This window comes from Cupressus sempervirens, chromosome 9, assembly GCF_028749045.1.
Source record: "Cupressus sempervirens isolate cs-2001-9-10 chromosome 9, ASM2874904v1, whole genome shotgun sequence".
Taxonomy (NCBI): Eukaryota; Viridiplantae; Streptophyta; class Pinopsida; order Cupressales; family Cupressaceae; genus Cupressus; species Cupressus sempervirens.
Genome location: NC_143126.1, coordinates 705,364,605 through 705,383,121, shown reverse-complemented (window position 1 = coordinate 705,383,121; position 18,517 = coordinate 705,364,605). Strand labels below are relative to the sequence as shown.

Sequence of the window (18,517 nt, the reverse complement as noted above, 5' to 3'; positions counted from 1 at the left end):
AGTTGGGTTAGATGCAAATGGTGATACACTGTCATACTACTATAACAAATTAGAATATTCTTCTTCCATTTGTGATACTGAATTTTCTAATGATGTTGCATTTTGTGAGCTTGAAGATGAGGTGTTTGATGGAGTTTTCTTTGAAGAGAAATCAACACTTCATAGTAAGTTTTATGATGATTCATATGAGGTAAAAGCTAATCAGTTTTTCAATTGTAAAGATACATCGGGAGGTTATGGAGTGATTTTAGATTTTGATGATAATGACGTGTGAATATAAATCTAATTGCTCATTTGAAATTCAGCTGGCAACATTTGAGGAGATGAAAAGTCAAGGTATGAGTGATCTATATAACTCATTTGATGAAGTTTATTATAAGGCCTTTGTAATTCCATTTGATGATGTTCATGAATTAGTTTATAAAGATCAATTTTAGTTTGATGTTGATATTCATGAGCATGCTGATGTTCCTTTTCATAGTGAGCAAGAGGTTGAAGTTATGTCAAGTTGTTACATGCACTATGAAAGTAATGGTGATGATTTTGTTTTTCCAATTGAAGAAATTCATGATACTAATCTGATTGGTGAAACTGATATGAATGTTATTTCCAGCTTACCTCATGCATGTTCAGATGAAAATCAGATTTTTGATAGAGGAAAAGGTTTTTGTTGAAGTTTGGTGGCCCAAGGTCATCATTTGTAGATAGTAGTGGTAGTTCTTTTCCTATTTTCAATAAAGTTGTTGGAGAGAAGTTTTTTTGTCAAGTGTGTGGTTTGCTTCTTCTAGAGATCTAAATCCTTGCCATGCCTACAAGGGACATGCATCCCCAGATAGAGCCACTATTGGTGCTCAAAACTGTAGCCCTAATTTTGAGACACATTGAGAAATTAAGTCCTCTAAAAGCTTTTTAAATGCGCATGTACCTCAATATCCATTTGAGGCTCGTGAGGTGTTTAATGTCTCTAACACCTTTATTTAGTGCATCCATGTATTTCATGAAGTTAAATTGACATTCCGAGCTATTTTCTGAAGTCCTATTTTGAGCAATTGTCAAATCTACATTTTCACCTATGTCAAACAGCGACAAGAGGCCATGTTTTTCATTGAACATCTCGCACCCAATGATGTTTCGTGACTTGCCACTTTGGAAGTGTCTAGTGTCCATACCTTATGTTTTAGATTTTGAGTCATTTCGAATCCGTTTGACTAGGTTTTGAATCACTCAAAGTTGGTCATTTATTAATTTCATGGTTATATGAATAGTTCATAATTCTAGAAGGCTCTGTTTGACATGTTATAATTTTGACCTAGTTGACCAAAATGTTAAAATTCTTTTTGCATTGAATTTTAGAGGTTAGAGACTTGTTATGTTTCAAGTTTGAGCTTATGATGAATCCATTTGATTAGTTTTCAAATGTGATTCCAAATGTAATTTCTAGCTATTTACTACTGTTAGCATTTGCAAATTTGTCAGAATCCCTGCTCATGATAAAATATATAAAAATCCATGATAGGTGAGATTGAAAGGATTGTACCACTATGTTGTACTCTAAAAATACTTCAAATGTGCTATTTTTCAAGTCTTGACAAATCCGTCTGCACACTTTTCCAAGTCAATTCCGTTTGCAAAAATTACTTTTCTACCATTGCTTTCAATCATCAAATTCTAAGTAGCCTAGTTTGACCGCTTTCCATTTGTGCCTAGTTATTCATCATGAGTCCAAATTGCAAATCCATACTCTCCTCATGATAGTGAACCAACACCCTAGTTTTCGTTCTCCCAAGTGTCAATTTGCCCTATTTTCAAACCCAATTTCAAACGTGTCTTGTTGCTTTCTGACATGTTTTCTTGCAGCCAATTCTAGAAGGGCAATTTTGATAGTCGATATCCTTTGACTGAGAATTCATCACGAGACAAGTTTTGATAGGGTGTAAGTATGTGGAACAAAGAATCAACATGTTTGTTTTTGAAGCCTGGTCAGTGGTTTTGGTCAATTTATACATACAATCAAAGGACCTCCTGACACAAAAGTGACAGTTTGCAAATCAGTGAAAAAATGGGTTTCAGTTGATTGATCAGTGGTTGAACTTGGTTATAATCAGTATGATGGGTTCGATGGATCAATTTGAAGGTTTAGTTTTTTGAAAACATAAATTGTTTTAGCCGGACCCACTTTGGAGCCTGGCCAAATTCATTAGATGAGCAAGACGTTAGAGAATAAAAGATCAGTAGACAAGAAAAAAATCACATTTTTCTTGAAGGAGAGGAGATTGTTGTTTCTTAAAGACTGATGCAAATAAAAAAAGGAAGATAGCATGTTGCCCAAATATTTTCAACTCCAATCTTGAGAGAAGACTACAAAAGATGAGTTGCTAACTAATTTTGAAGGCTGAATGTGTCATGAATTACATTAAGCTACTAGTTTCTTATATAGGGATGCAGGGAAGGCATATCTTCTATTGATTATGGTGCATGTGACTTCTTAGTATTAAGCACGTCAAGTGAAACCTACACCATCAACAATTCTTGCTATGGATAGTTCTTTTGTTCTTGCTAATATATAGCCATCTAAGGAATCAAAAAATACCAATAAAGATTTAGCAATGCATAAGTCTCTTAAAGTTGATATGGATGTGCTTATGGACCATTGCAGGAAAACTAGGAATTGCAGGCACCCAAATAGAGAGGTTCCAATTTAGGATATTAAAACATGGAAGGTTTCACATTTGACAAGGCCATTGGATTCTTCTCAAAACAAGGTCATTATTAATTCAAATTCTAAGGTCAAGAACCATTTGCCATAGTTTTCTGTTTCTAATAGAGAATCTATGTTGTCTTCAGAAGTTCCTTGTATGGACTCTAGCCTATATTCAAAGATGTTTTGTAGCAAGCTTAGGAGGTTTGCAAAAGTGCATGCAAAGTTTATCATGAATAAGATAGTTCCCTCTTCAATAGGGGAGCCCTACTTTCTACTATAGCTTGTAAGTTTGGAGGGTGTTTGCAATAGAATAAACCTATTGGTCCTTGTTGGAAAAGTTATTTGAAGATGTTCAATCAAATAACTTGGATCCATATAGGTTAATAGCATAAATAAGCATTAAAAAAAAATAGTGTAACATCAATGTTTTAGTAGGAACTATTAACATCAACTAGTAACATCCCATAGTACATGATATTTAAATAGACAAATTACACACTAAAAAAGGGGAGGATAAACTAGCCAAGCGTTAAGGTGCGAAGTAGCCCCATGAAGAACAAATGAAGATGGTCAAAGGGAAATTTCAAGAAGGAATAGAGGAACATATAAAGGGAAAGTTACAATGTAAAGCAAACTCACAAGCCAAAAAAGGGAAGACCATGCGATCAAACTCACAAGCCAAAAAAGGGAAGGTGGCATAACAAAAAACCCATGCCCACACAAGCTTCTCCAAAAGCCATAGTAATAAGGTGCAATATAGAGGAATCCACATTGGGATAAGGTGCAAGCTTCATGCTTTAAAAAAAGGCGCAGTGGAATTTGCAAGCAATAGAGCCCACGCATTCAATGCCACCCACAAAAAGAGGTAGACATCCATTGTAGGGCAGCACAAAGGAAACTAATGCTTTCCTGATGAGGAAAATAAGGAACTCCCAAGACTTTATATTAGTGATTCATCCTTTTTTTTGGGCAAGAGAAAAAGTTTAGAACAAGTCCACACACATTGAAAGAGCTAGTGGTTTTTAAAGGAAGAGCTCACACCAATGGAAAAAGGAAATGCCCATGCATAAGGAAGAATCTGGCAATTTGAAAGAGAGAAGGCCCAATGTAAAGTAGGGCATTTTGAATGAAGAAAGTTGCAGCCTATAATGGGAATAGCCAAGAAAAAGTAATCCACATCATTTGGATGAACACCATAACACACCAACAAGAAAGGAGCAGCCACGGTGTGAAATAGAAGCTATAAATGCCATAGTTTTGTGTTGGAGTAGGTGGCAGGATATGGAGGAGGTAATCCACAGGGGTCAACACTTGGAAAAAGAGGCTACCATGGGAGCAATCTGCAGTAGGGAGGACACTATAAGTGTTTGAAGTAGCCACTGCATGAAGATTCACTGATGTTAGAGAAATGGAAGATGCCAAGGCAGAAGGTTTAAATGAATTGTTAGAGACACATTGTATGTTTCAAAAAAATGCTTTTGGTATCTACTTCTTGTCATCTATAGAGGCAATATGAGATACCCAGTGAATTATTTAAATGCAAAAAACAAATTTTAATTGATCAGACACCAAAATTACATAATTGGCTAGCTTTCATGAAAATAAAATATTTTTATGTCAAGACCATTGGTGTTTTGAGACGTAAATCACAGCAATAAGGTTGAGGCGGCATCGCCAAGGAAGCCGAAGGAGTAGGAACAGTAGGATCATTATCCCACATCACCCATGTTAGAGAGTTTTAAGTGTTTAAATACAAAGGAACTTAATATGTTATATGTCTTAAAAGACAATTGTCTTTTGTTGAAGCCAAGCCATGCACGTGGGTCCCAGTCGGCTAACAGATGAAATGCATTGAATTTGGAATGTGCACGTGGACATAGATGTTGACATGGAATCTGATTGCGCAGATTGTGACACATGGACAATCGTGTGGTCATCGCTATGTCACTAAGCAGAGTTTCTCACTGATTAAGCATAGTGATATAGTGAATGCCAGGTGTAGAAGCGAGGTGGAGATGATGTGGTGATGACGTGGTGACAGTAATAGAGTAGTATGCTGGAAAATGTGATCAAAAACTGGTGGTCACCATGTTGCCACTAGAAAAATGAAGATTGTTTGACAAGAAACATGGCGACTTGCTAGAAAATCCAGAAATCCAGTGAAGTAAATGTGAGAAGACATATGGGTCCCACCTAAGATCAAACTAATAACATGATGACATGTGGTACTATTGGAGAGGTGCAGGGGATATAAAGAAGTTTAAAATTTTAAAAAAATCCCTATTTGCATGTTTAGCCTAAAATTGAAAATTTTGATTTCAAACAATGAATTCCTATAGTTTAAACTATGCACATTTTTAAAAATTTTAAAATTTATTCTTTTAATTACAAAGCCATGAACAAAATCCCGATATTCAAATGGGTATAACAGGGGCTATTTTAATCCAAAATAGGGACTCCAATATACCGTCGGAACTAGAACTATCTAAATTTTCTAAATCTTGGGTCATTTTTTGCATAGGTGTTCCTTGGTACATGCTACAATGGGTTTTGTCTTTAAGAGTGATTTGTGTGTTTTGAGTAGTGTCTTGATTATCCAATTGTAGAATTCAGTGACAAAACATTTAAAACATGTTTAGAAGGTCTTATATGTAGTATGTTTTGATTCTATGATGTTTTGGTTTCAATTTGATCAAAATTGGCATGTCCAGAATCAGTTATGAGAATATTGTCTTTTGCTAAATTTTTTGCTCCTACAAAGGAAAAACAAAATGGGATATAATTAGTAGTTGAGGAGAGAAGGTAGAGGGATTCATTTCAGCTTCTTGAGGGAGAATTCTGAAGGGACACATATTAATTGCAAATTCAATCCAAGAATTGCCCTCTTCATATATATTCTTTCTTTTCCTCTATAAGTGAGGTTGGTTGGATTTTATTTTTTAGTCCTAAGAGCTTTGCTCAGGCTGTGAGAGCCATACACTGAGCATTCTCTCTTGTATGAACAATAGTAGGAAGATAAATACAAATAGTTCAGAACTATTAGGTGTTTCTTTGTTTTAAATACAGGAATATGAATGTATTATCTCAAGGAAATCAATACAAAGAACAACAAGTGTTTGAGTTTTCATTTTAGATATTTTCTCCTCTCTCAGTGAATTTTCAACATTTTATGATCTTTGAACAAAGAGCCTAGGTCGTAGTTGCAGTCCCTTAAGGTTGTATGTTGTTTCATTGTTGCTTATAACTGAAGGGGTTATGTAAATGCTTTAGAGAAATCAACATGGTTGCAAGTTTGTTGAGGAGGATATCAAGTAAGAATGAGGTTTAGATTGAACATAGATATCTATTCATAAGGTGGATGGATACATCAAATATCTGAAAATATGAAAAAGTATCAGATATCCATGTGTATGTATTTGATTCATGGAATTGCCCAATAGATAAGGCACTAATTAATTATAGGATCACTTGTTCATGTTGATGCATATTAGGGGTTTTGTTGATTTCAAAATTATTAATTAAATACTTTTCCCCTTTCATGTTGAAGAGCTATAATAGGATACCCTCACTTAGTTTGTGAATTTCACAGATTCACATTTCACTACTATAGATTTCTGTCATTGCATGAGTTATTAGGAGATATAAGGGTTAGATCTGCTTTGATAGATTGAAGAATATGTTCTGAACTGGTACCATATGAATTGAATCTAAGGTCCACCCACCTAGGTTTTGTAGAGCCTAAAGTAGAAGAAGGGTCAAGCCTTATAGTTGGCCCAGTGTCTAAAATGGCATGTTCAAAATGGGAGTTAGCTACCCCTAGATGTGTCTTATTTGCATTGGGGTAGTTTGAAACCTATAGCATTTTAAAACACCAACAAAATGGTGACTCTGCTAGGGATAGAGGTTGTAAATGCCTAAATTAAGGAGCTCAAAATCTCTGATATATTATGCATTTTTTGTATGCAAGGATATTTTCCCCAGTAAGGTTTATTCATTTGCAGTAGTAGTTCTTAAATTGGATGTAAATTGTGTTGAGAAATGAGTAAATCCTCAATTAGTTCAATTTGGTGAATTGTTGTTATAAAGTTTCAGAGTCAAAGGATTGATTAGAATCTTGTTCTCTTTTCAAAATGGTCAAGGATCTCCAAGTTTATGTCATGCTTAAAGTCTGGTTCAGAATTAGTTTAGTAATAATTTGTGTTTCAAAATCTTTTCTCACAATTGTGAGTGGCGACTCTATCTTTGCAACTAGTGCCATTTAATCGTATGTGTATTTTGTTAAGGGTTTTCAACACATTGTTGGGCAGATCTAAATTTGTTGTTGAAATTTTTGTTTGAAAAGAGAAGTGTAGTTTGGATCTGATGGTGTTGAAGAGTTATGTTTTCAGCTTTGTATAGAGGTTTCAAATTCAAGATAAATTTGAAGAGAGTTTCTTCTATCTGTTGTTATTTCAAATCAGTTTGTAGTTTTGTTCAAATCTAATTCAATTCATGTCACACTTAATGTGAGTGGTGACTCGAAGTTAATCTCTATACCAGTGCAATATTATACATGAATTGTGATTAGTTGGTATAGGAGAAGAATAGATATGAAGAGGTTGAATCATTTAAATGGTTGCAAGATTTGTGGTGTATTGATTCAAAAGGTTCAATAAGGATTTGATAAGATTTTGGGTCTACTATTGTAAATGGTAGGCAGAGAACTTTTAGCCATCTAGATCTTGAGGTATTCTCTTTTTCATGTATTTTATTTTTATTAAAATTGATTGTGAAAGGTGTATTTTGCATCAAGTGAGTTTTAGCACTAAGAAGAGGTGAATAGTTTGATAAGTTTCATACACTTCATGGGCACAAGTTCTAGATTGTAAAGTTTGTGAAATGTCTGAAGTGATTTATTTGGTAGAAAGTTGTATAGATCTGCTGTAAATTTCAAACTAGAATTATTGTTGATGAGTGTTAAGGTTTTGAAGAACGACAAGTCTCTTTTCATCAAGTATGTAGCTAGTTAGAAAAGTTTGTAGATCTATTTCTATCAAGCGGTATATTCCATTAAAATTTAATGGTATTCATGTTTTCCAAAATTTCATTCCTAATGATGTTAGAAATAAATTGCCTAAGTTCAATGGGAACCATCTTGTTTCAGCTAGTCATCATGTTGAGTTGTTTAGTGATTTGATGGGTGACTATGAGATTGCTCATGAAGATGTTCACATGAAGTTATTTTTTCCAACTTTGGAAGGTGATGCTAGAGACTGGTTATCTTTTTTACTAGCATGTTTCATTTCATCTTTGGGTGAGTTACATTCTACCTTCATGGAGCAATTTGGAGAATAGGTAAGCATATCTAATTCTTATGATAAGTTTTTGAGGATTCACATTGAAGGTGATGAACTTGTCCCTCAATTTAACATTAGATTTGCAAGAGTTTTGAATGAGATCCCTGAGAGTTATAGACCCAGTGATCAAATGTGCTTAGTTATTTACTTTGATGCATTTAACAAGAAAATGAATTATCTACTAAGGGATAAAGAACCAAAGACATTATATCAGGCTTTTGTGACCACTAGGGATATTGAAAATAATTTGAAGTATCGATTGATTAGAGGTCATTTTTCTATGAATGATTGGTGGTATAATTGTTATGAAGGAAAGGATGAACATAGTGTTGATACTTTCATTCCAAATTAGAATATCAACACCCCTGCTATAAGTTTTAATCAGATTAAAAATTCAGATCAGAATGTATATATAAGGAAGGTTAGTTCAGTTACAAATGAAGATACATGTGTTTTGATGCTACACCAATAAGATGTATTTCAGACTTTGATAAAAATGAGCAATGTGTTGATATTGTAGATCAAGGATTAGCTACAGTAGCGAGTTCTTGTAATACTGATTATGTACATGATAATTTTGTTAATGTTTCTAGACATGAAGTTCCTACATTTAGATCTCAGTCTTGTGCAAGTGAGGAGGCTAAGAGTTATATCTCTAATGAGGAAATTGATGTTGCTGATCCAACATGCCATGAAGAAATAACACAAAATAAAGAGTGTGAATCACATTTATCTCAGTCACAGTCAGAAGAATAGAGTGCATATGTTTGTAATATTTCAGCAGTAGATGGTAAAATGGATTCACTTGATAAGTTAGATATGCAAGAAATGATTTATCTTATTCATAGATTACATCATGTTGAGAACATTATTAAATCTAAATTTGAAAGACGGTAATCTCAATATGAGTATGAAGAAGCTAAAAGTCATCTTTCAAGTGATGACAATGAAGTTGTTGATCTGACATGTTGTGAAGAACCCTCATGTGAAGATAATGATGAGAGTGGTTACTTGAATCAAAATGGGGAAAATGACACTACATGTTCACCTTCATATGAGTCTGATGTTGATTCAGAAGAAGAAAGCAATGATGATAGTGAACATTCATATGAAGGTGAATGTATGAATTCTCTCTCTGAATCTAAAAAGGAAAATGCCTCTCAGTTATTGTGTTATACAAATCAATTAGTCAATGAAGAATTCGAGAATGATTTGTCCTCAAGGTATGAAGATAATGAAATGTTGAATCCAGTTGAGGTTAATGAATTTAAGTATGAAGATTTCAAGGAAGGTTTGTCAAGTCTTTCTACATTAGACAATAAATTTCTAACATGTAGTGATGGGTTTAGGAATGATTCATGGTCTATCAGTAATGGTTATCCTAAACAAGATAATAAAGAGAGTGTAATTATGGACACTATATGTTTGGTAAAAGAAATAGAAAGTGAGTCTTCATATTGTTCTAAGTTTTCTTCATACGTTGAAAGAGTCCATGAGGATGAAATGGGTAGTGAATTTAAAGTGTATACTAATGCCTTATATGATGAAGATCCTGATGATGAATAGCCCATCTTTTGTCCAAATGTTCAAAGAGGATCCCTGCATGGAGTTATTAATCCATTATTTAAAGAAGACATGGAAGTTTCAGGTTTAGTTGGGTTAGATGCAAATGGTGATACACTGTCATACTACTATAACATATCAAAATATTCTTCTTCCATTTGTGATACTAAATTTTCTATTGATGTTGCATTTTGTGAGCTTGAAGATGAGGTGTTTGATGGAGTTGTCTTTGAATAGAAATTGAAAATTCATAGTAAGTTTTATGATGATTCATATGAGGTAAAATCTAATCAATTTTTCTATTTTGAAGATACATCGAGAGGTTATGGAGTGATTTCAAGTTTTGATGATAATGACATGTGTGAATATAAATCTAATTGCTCATTTGAAATTCAGCCAGCACCATTGGAGGATATGCAAAGTCAAGATCTGAGTGATAAATATATCTCATTTGATGAAGTTGAGTATAAGGCCTTTGTATTTCCATTTGATGATGTTCATGAATCAGTTTATAAAGATCAATTTTAGTTTGATGTTGATATTCATGAGCATGTTGATGTTCTTTTTCATAGTGAGCAAGAGGTTGAAGTTATGTCAAGTTGTTACATGCACTATGAAAGTAATGGTGATGATTTTGTTTTGCCAATTGAAGAAATTCACAATGCTAATCTAATTGGTGAAACTGATATGAAGCTTATTTCTAACTTATGTCATGCATGTTCAGATGAAAATCATGTTTTTGATAGAGGTAAAGGTTTTTGTTGAAGTTTGGTGGCCCGAGGTCATGGTTTGTACATAGTAGTGGTAGTTCTTTTCTTGTTTTCAATAAAGTTGTTGGAGAGAAGTTTTTTGTTGTCAAGTGTGTGGTCTACATATTTCGAAGATCTAAATCCTTGTCATGCCCACAAGGGACATGCATCCTTAGACGGAACCACTATTGGCACTCAAAATTGTAGCTCTGATTTTGAGACACATTGAGAAATTAAGTCCTATAAAATCTTTTTAAATGCTCATGTACCCAAATATCCATTTGAGGCACGTGATGTGTTTAATGTTTCTAACACCTCCATTTAGTGCGTCCATGTGTTTCATGAAGTTAAATTGACATTCTGAGCAATTTTGTGAAGTCTTGTTTTGAGCAATTGTCAAATCTACATTTTCACTTGTGTCAAACAGTGACAAGAGGCCATGTTTGTCATTGAATATCTCACACCTAGTGATGTTTCATGGATCGCCACTTTGGGAGTGTCTAGTGTCCATACCTTATGTTTCAAATTTTGAGTCATTTCGAATCTATTTGACTAGGTTTTGAATCCCTCAAAGTTGGTCATTTATTGATGTCATGCTGATATGAATAGTTCATAATTCTAGAAGGCCCTATTTGACATGTTATAATTTTGACCCAGTTGACCAAAAGTTTAAAATTACTTTTGCATTGCATTTTAGAGGTCAAAGAATTGTTATGTTTCAATTTTAAGCTTATGACAAATCTATTTGATCAGTTTTCAAATGCGATTCCAAATGCAATTTCTAGCTGTTTACTGGTGTCAGCATTTGCAAATTTGTCAGAACCCCTGTTCATGATAAAATATCTCAAAATGTGTGATAGGTGAGATTGAATGGATTTTATGACTATGTTGTACTTTGAAAATACTTCAAGTGTGCCAATTTTCAAGTCTTGACAAATCCGTTTGCACACTTTTCTAGGTCAATTCCACTTGCAAAAACCGCTTTTCTGCCATTGCTTCCAGTCATCATTTTCTAAGTAACCCACTTTGACCACTTGCCATTTGCACCCAATTATTCATCATTATCCCAAATTTTAAATTCATACTCTCCTCATGACAGTGAACCAACACCCCAGTTTTCATTCTCCCAACTGTCAGTTTGACCTATTTTCAAAGCCAATTTCAAATGTGTTTTGTTGCTTTCTGACATGTTTTCTTGTAGGCAGTTCTGGAAGGGTAAATTTGATAGTTGATATCTGTTGACTAAGAATTCATCATGGGACAAGTTTTGATAGGGTGTAAGTATGTGGAACAAAGAATCAACGTGTTTGTTTTTTTAAGCCTAGTTAGTTGTTTTGGTCAGTTTCTAAGTACAATCAAAGGACCTCTTGACACAAAAGTGACAGTTTGCAGATCAGTGGTAAAATGGGTTTCAATTGATTGATCAGTGGTCGAACTTGATTATAATCAGTATGATGAGTTCAATGGATCAGTTTAAAGGTTCATTTATTCAAAAACAAAACTTTTCTTAGCCAAACCCACTTTGGAGCCCGACTAAATTCATCAGATGAACAAGACATTAAAGAATAAAAGATCAATAGAAAAGAACAAAGTCACATTTGTCTTGAAGGAGAGGAGATTGTTTTTTCTTAAAGATTGATGCAAATGAAAAAAGGAAGATAGCATGTTGCGCAAATATGTTCAACTCCAATCTTGAGAGAAGACTGCAAAAGATGAGTTGTTGACTAATTTTGAAGGCTGAACGTGTCATGAATTACATTAAGCTACCAATTTCTAATATAGGCATGCAGGGAAGGCATATCTTCTACTAATTATGGTGCATGTGAATTCTTAGTATTAAGCACGTCAAGTGAATCCTAGACCATCACCAATGCTTTCTATGGATAGTTCTTTTGTTCTTGCTAATATATAGTGTAAGTCTCTTAAAGTTGATATGGATGTGCTTATGGACCATTGTAGGCAAATTAGGAATTGTAGGCACCTAGATAGAGAGGTTCCAATTGAGGATATTAAAGCACAAAAGGTTTCACATTTGACAAGCCCATTGGATTCTTCTCAAAACAATGTCATTATTAATTCAAATTCTAAGGTGAAGGACCAATTGCCACAATTTTCTTTTTCTAATAGAGAATCTCTGTTGTCTTAAAAAGTTCCTTGTATGGACTTTAGCCTATATTCAAAGAATTTTTGTAGCAAGCTTAAGAGGTTTGCAAAAGTGCATGCAAAGTTTATCATGAATAAGATGGTTCCCTCTTTGATTGGGGAGCTCTACTTTCTACTATAGCTTCTGAGTTTGGAGGGTGTTTGCAATAGCATAAACCTATTGGTCCTTGTTGGAAAATTTGTTTGAATATGTTCAATTAAATAACTTGGAGCCACATAGGTTAATAGTGTAAATAAAAATTAAACAAGGATAGTGTAACATCAGTGTTTTAGCAAGGACTATTAACATCAACTAGTAACATCCCATAGTCCATGATTTTTAAATAAAGGAATTACACACTAAAAAAGGGGAGGTTAAACTTGCCAAGCGTTAAGGTGCAAAGAAACCTCACAAAGAAAAAATGAAGATGGTCAAAGGGAAATGTCAAGTAGGAACAAGGGAACATATAAAAGGAAAGTTACAGTGTAAAGCAAACTCATAGGCCAAAAAAGGGAAGACCATGCGATAAAGAAGGAAGGCGGCATTACAAGAGACCCACACCCACACAAGCTTCTCCAAAAGCTACAATAATAAGGTGCTATATAGAGGAACCCACATTGGGATAAGGTGCAAGGTTCATGCTTTAAAAAAAGGCACAGGGGAATCTGCAAGCAACAGAGGCCACGCATTCATTGCCATGCACAAAAAGTGGTAGACATCCATTGCAGGGTAGCACAAAGGAAACTAGTGCTTTCCTGATGAGGAAAATAAGGCACTCCCATGACTTTATATTAGTGATTCACATTTTTTTGGGTAGGAGAAAAATTTTGGAAGAAGTCCACATGCATTGAAAGGAGCCAACAATTTTTAAAGGAAGAGCTCACGTCAATGGAAAAATGAAATGCCAATGCACAAGGAAGAATTTGCCAGTTTGAAAGAGAGAAGGCCGGATGTAAAGCAGGGCATTTTGAATGAAGAAATTTTTAACCTATAAGGGGAAAAACCAAGAAAAATAAATCCACATCATTTAGATGAACACCATAACATGTCAATGAGAAAGGAGCAACCATAGTGCAAAATAGAAACTATCAACACGATAGCTATGTGTTGGAGCAAGTGGTAGGATATGGAGGAGGTAATCCACAAGGGTCAATACTTGGAAAAAGAGGCCACCATGGGAGCAATCCATAGTAGGGAGGACATGCTAAGTGTTTGAAGTAGCCACTACATGAAGATTCAAGGCTGTCAGAGAAATGGAAGATGCCAAAGCAGAAGGTTTAAATGAATTGTTAGAGACACATTTTATGTTTAAAAAAAATTTCTTTTGGTATCTAGTTCCCATCATCTATAGAGGAAATACAAGATACCCAGTGAATTATTCAAATGGGAAAAATAAATTTTAATTGACTAGACTCCAAAATTGCATCATTTTCTAGCTTTCATGCAAATAAAATATTTGTATATCGAGATCGTTGGTTTTTTGAGATGTAAATCATAGTAGTAAGGTTGAGGCAGCATGGCCATGGAAGTTGACGGAGCAGGAATAGTAGGATCATTATCCCACATTGCCTGTGTTAGAGACTTTTATGTGTTTAAATACAAAGGCACTTAATAGGTTATATGTCTTAAAAGACAACCGGCTTTTGTTGAAGCCAAGCCATGCACATGGGACCCAATCAGTCGATAGATGAAATGCATTGAATTTTGAATGTGCATGTGGATAGAGATGTTGACATGGAATCTCAGTGCCCAGATTGTGACAAGTGGACAATTGTGTGGTCGTCACTATGTCACTAAGTAGAGTTGCTCACTAGTTAAGCATAGCGACATAGGGAATGCCAAGTGCTGAAGTGAGGTGGAGTTGACGTATTGATGATGTGGCAATAGTAGCAGAGTAATATGCCAAAAAATGTGACCGAAATCTAGTGGCCGCCATCTCACCACCAAAAAAATGAAGATTTTTCGGCAAGCAACATGGCAACTTGCCGAAAAATCTAGAAATCCAACGAAGTTTGTGAGAAGACATATGGGTCTTGCATGAGATCAAACCAATAACATGATGACATGTTGTGCCATTAGAGAGGTGGAGAGGATATAAAGGAGTTTAAATTTTTTTTAAATATCTCTATTTGCATGTTCAACCTAAAATTGAAAAATTTGATTTCAAACAATGAATTCCTATAGTTTAAACTATGGACCTTTTTAAAAAATTTAAATTTTATTCTTTTAATTACAAAGCCATGAATAGAAGCTTGATTTTCAAATGGGCATAATAGGGGATATTTTTATCCAAAATAGGGACTCCAATATACCATCAAAACTGGAATGATCTGAATTTTTTGAATCTGAGTTCAATTTTTGCACAGGTGTTCCCTAGTACATGCTACAAGCAATTTTGTCTTTAGGAGTGATTTGTGTGTATCCAGAGGAGTGTTTTGATTATCAAGTTGCAGAATTGAGTGACAAGACATTTAAAACATGTTTAAAAGGTCTTATATGTAGTATGTTTCGATTCTGTGATGTTTTGGCTTCAATTTGATCAAAATTGACATGTCCAGAATTAGTTATGAGAATTTTGTCTTTTGCTGAGGTTTTTCCTCCTGGAATGGCAAAACAAAATGGGATATGATTAGCAGTTGAAGAGAGAAGGTGGAGAGATTCTTTTCAGCTTCTTGAGGGAGAATTATGAAGGGACACATGTCAATTGCAAATTCAATCTAGGAATTTCTCTCTTCATATATATTATTTCTTTTCCTCTATAAGGGGGGTTGGTTGGTTTTTATTTTTTAGTCCTAAGAGCTCTGCTCAGGCTATGAAAGCCACACACCTAGCATTCTCTCTTGTATGAACAATAGCAGGAAGATAAATATAGATAGTTCAGATCTATTAGTTGTTTCTTTGTTTTAAATTCAGGCATATAAATATATTATTTCAAGGAAATCAATACAAAGAACAACAAGTGTTTGAGTTTTCATTTTAGATATTGTCTCCTCTCTTAGTGAATTTTCAATGTTTTATGATCTTTGAACAAATAGCCTAGGTCATAATTGCAATCCCTTAAGGCTGTATGTTGTTTCATTATTGCTTATAACTTAAGGGGTTATGTAAATGCTTCAGAGAAATCTATAGGGTTGCAATTTTTTTGAGAAGGATATTAGGTAAGAATGAGGTTTAGATTGAACATAGATATATGTTCATAAGGTGGATGGATAGATCAGATATTTGAATATATGAATAAGTATTAGATATCCATATGTATGTATTTGATTCATGGAATTGCCCAATAGATAAGGCATTGATCAATTATAGGATCACTTGTTCATGTTGCTACATATTAGGGGTTTTATTGATTTCAACATTACTAATTAAATTCTTTTCTCATTTCATGTTGAAGAGCTATAATAGGATACTCTCACTCAGCTATAATTTATTGTGAAGAGTTATTAGGAGATATAAGGGTTAAATCTGCTTTGATAGATTCAAGAATATGTTTTGCACTAGTACCATATGAATTGAATCTAAGATCCACCTGCCTAGGTTTTGTAGAGCCTGAAGAAGAAGAAGGTGAATGAGGGAGGGAAGATAGGGGATGATTATGTTTGGTGGATGAGATTTCAAAAAGAGGAGGTGGAGGGATTATATGGAATGAAGAGTGGGTGGAAAAAGGATAGGTGAATACAAACTTTGATTGGAAATGGATGTTAAAAGGATGACCAAGAGCATGTATTTGGTAGTTGACCTTTTTTTTTCAAGATTTGAAGGAGGGTGGCAAGTGAAATGGATAAGATATGGTTAGTATGGTGGGATGAGATGGGTAGGGGGGTGATGGGATGTGCCCCCAAGTATGCAGAGCATTTGGATGGAGGGATTATGCATTACACTTATTCGCCAAGTTTTCATCATGATACTTGTCCAAGGTGCTTGAATTGTCAAGTTTTCACCATTGGATGTTTTTTTTTTGACTTTGTTTGACTTTTTTGATGCATTTTTACTTGTAGATGTTGGTATGATGGGTGGAAAGAGATTGGATTAAATGAGTGGAATGGTGGGTGTGAGTTGGTAGATATGAGATGGGAAGGCATAAGACTTGTGGGTAAATCAATGAAGAAAATAGAAAGATCATCATTGGCACACACCTTGAAAGGTGATGAAATAGCAAGAAAGATGGTGTTGAGAGAGGTTAATGAGAAATGGAGGAAGAGAAATATAAGGACTAATAGTAAATTTGGAAGATGGAGGATTTGAAATCTAGGATAAGAATTATATGGAATAACAGTGGATTGGGGGGATGAAGGATGTTTATATGGATATCTAGGTAAAGTATGAATGGATGAGGCTTTTTGAGTAGCATGAATGGATGCCAATTGAGAATTTTCTTTGAGATGCATTTCTTTTATGAGCATCTTGGGTATCCACATGATTTTTTACTTTTTCAGCATGGCCTTTGTGGCCTCCTGATTTTTTCTTTGATTTGGATTAAGTGTTTCTCTTTTGGAACATGTATTTTAGAAGGGACATGTTGAAACTTGGATTTTTGTGGATTTTTGGATTTGTGCTTTTTAATTTTGGCATCCAATTTTCTTCTATTAGCCATGGTATGGGAACAAGATCATGGATGATATGGAGGGATTATGGATGGAGTGAGAGGGTTTTAAGGTTGGAAGGGATTCAAGGATTAGTGTCTTTGATGATCTAGCTTGTGGATTTGAGGGGATGGAATGATGGATTAGAATGTAGGATATGCATGCATATAATTTCCCAAAATGGATGGAGTGAATGAAGGATAAGGACCTAAAACAGATGGAAACAAGGAAGGAGTAGGTCCCAAGATAGATGGAGGAGATAAAGGATTCATATTAGGTATATAAGGACCCAGAATGGATAGAAAAGGTGGGGGATATAGATAAGAGATATATGGACCCAAAAATGGAGGGTTGGAAATAAGTAGTAGAATAAGGGCCCAAAATAGATGTAGAGCAAGATGGATGGGAACTTTGGGGTGAAGCTAGAAGGACTTGTGATCATGTAGGGATAGAAGGGATACCAACATCTAGAGATACACTTTTATTTCTTTCTTCAATATGATGTTCATTATTTGGAACACGAGATGTGAGTTCATTACTAGCTAAAGGAGTCAAAGATTCAAATATGATAGTTAGTTCTTCTTCCATGGATCTATCATCATGGATTATGGGGGATGTATGGTTATGAAGTAGAGGAGATGGAAGGATAGGATCTTGATTTGGATGGGTTGATGGAAAGGGATATTGAGATGGAGTAGGTATGATGGTAGGATTTAGATATGTAGGGGATAGTGACTACTCTTTGAATGGAGTGAATGGTAAAAGTAGATTATGTAGGGGAATAAGTGAGATGGTGGGATCTTCTTTTGTGCCATGGGATATTTCAACATGCTTTTGGACAAGATCCTGATAGGATTGGATTGGAGTGGATGGTATGGTGGGAGAAGTATGAATGGTTTCTTTAAGTGAGGTAGATGGATGGGTAGGAGGTTCTTTAATGGGGATGAGCTGATGGGGGGTGGACTTATTAGGTTTATTACATGGGATTTGGGTAATGCTAGGAGGAGTATATGTGGATGGGATTTGGAGGGATTTTATGGATGGGAGGTAGGAGATGGAAGGGGTTTGATAAGTGGGGTGGATGAAATAGGGATGATAGTGATATGTTGATGTAAGAGGAATGATGGGTGTGTGAGATGGATTTTCTTTGTGTTTCCTTATAAAATTCCTTGGAGATGTGTGTGGTGGACTAGGAAGAGTTAGGGGATTAAGGTGACACATTATATAAATAGGATAGGTTGGAGGATTTGGAAAGTGGTTTGGAGGAGATTGGGATGGTGGATGTGGACTAGGGATGTAGCTTCTAGAATTGTTCTGGAATGGTGGAGACTGGGATATGAAGGTGGAGGAAGATGGAGGTATGACTGATGTATAAGAGGAATATGTGGGGACAATATAGGAATGAGGTAAGGATGAGGATATTAATAGATTTCCCTTGTCAA

General features: G+C 34.9%; 1 protein-coding gene across 1 annotated transcript in view; it reads left to right on the top strand.

The window, feature by feature from the left end:
• The first annotated feature begins 263 nt into the window (after window positions 1–263).
• LOC149540678 (protein EDS1L-like) overlaps window positions 264–18,517 on the top strand; it is a 69,657-nt gene continuing 51,403 nt past the window's right edge. The window contains exon 1 of the mRNA XM_089802728.1: window positions 264–336. Within this exon, the coding sequence (XP_089658854.1) occupies window positions 264–336 (73 nt within the window). The remainder of the gene's footprint in view (window positions 337–18,517) is intronic.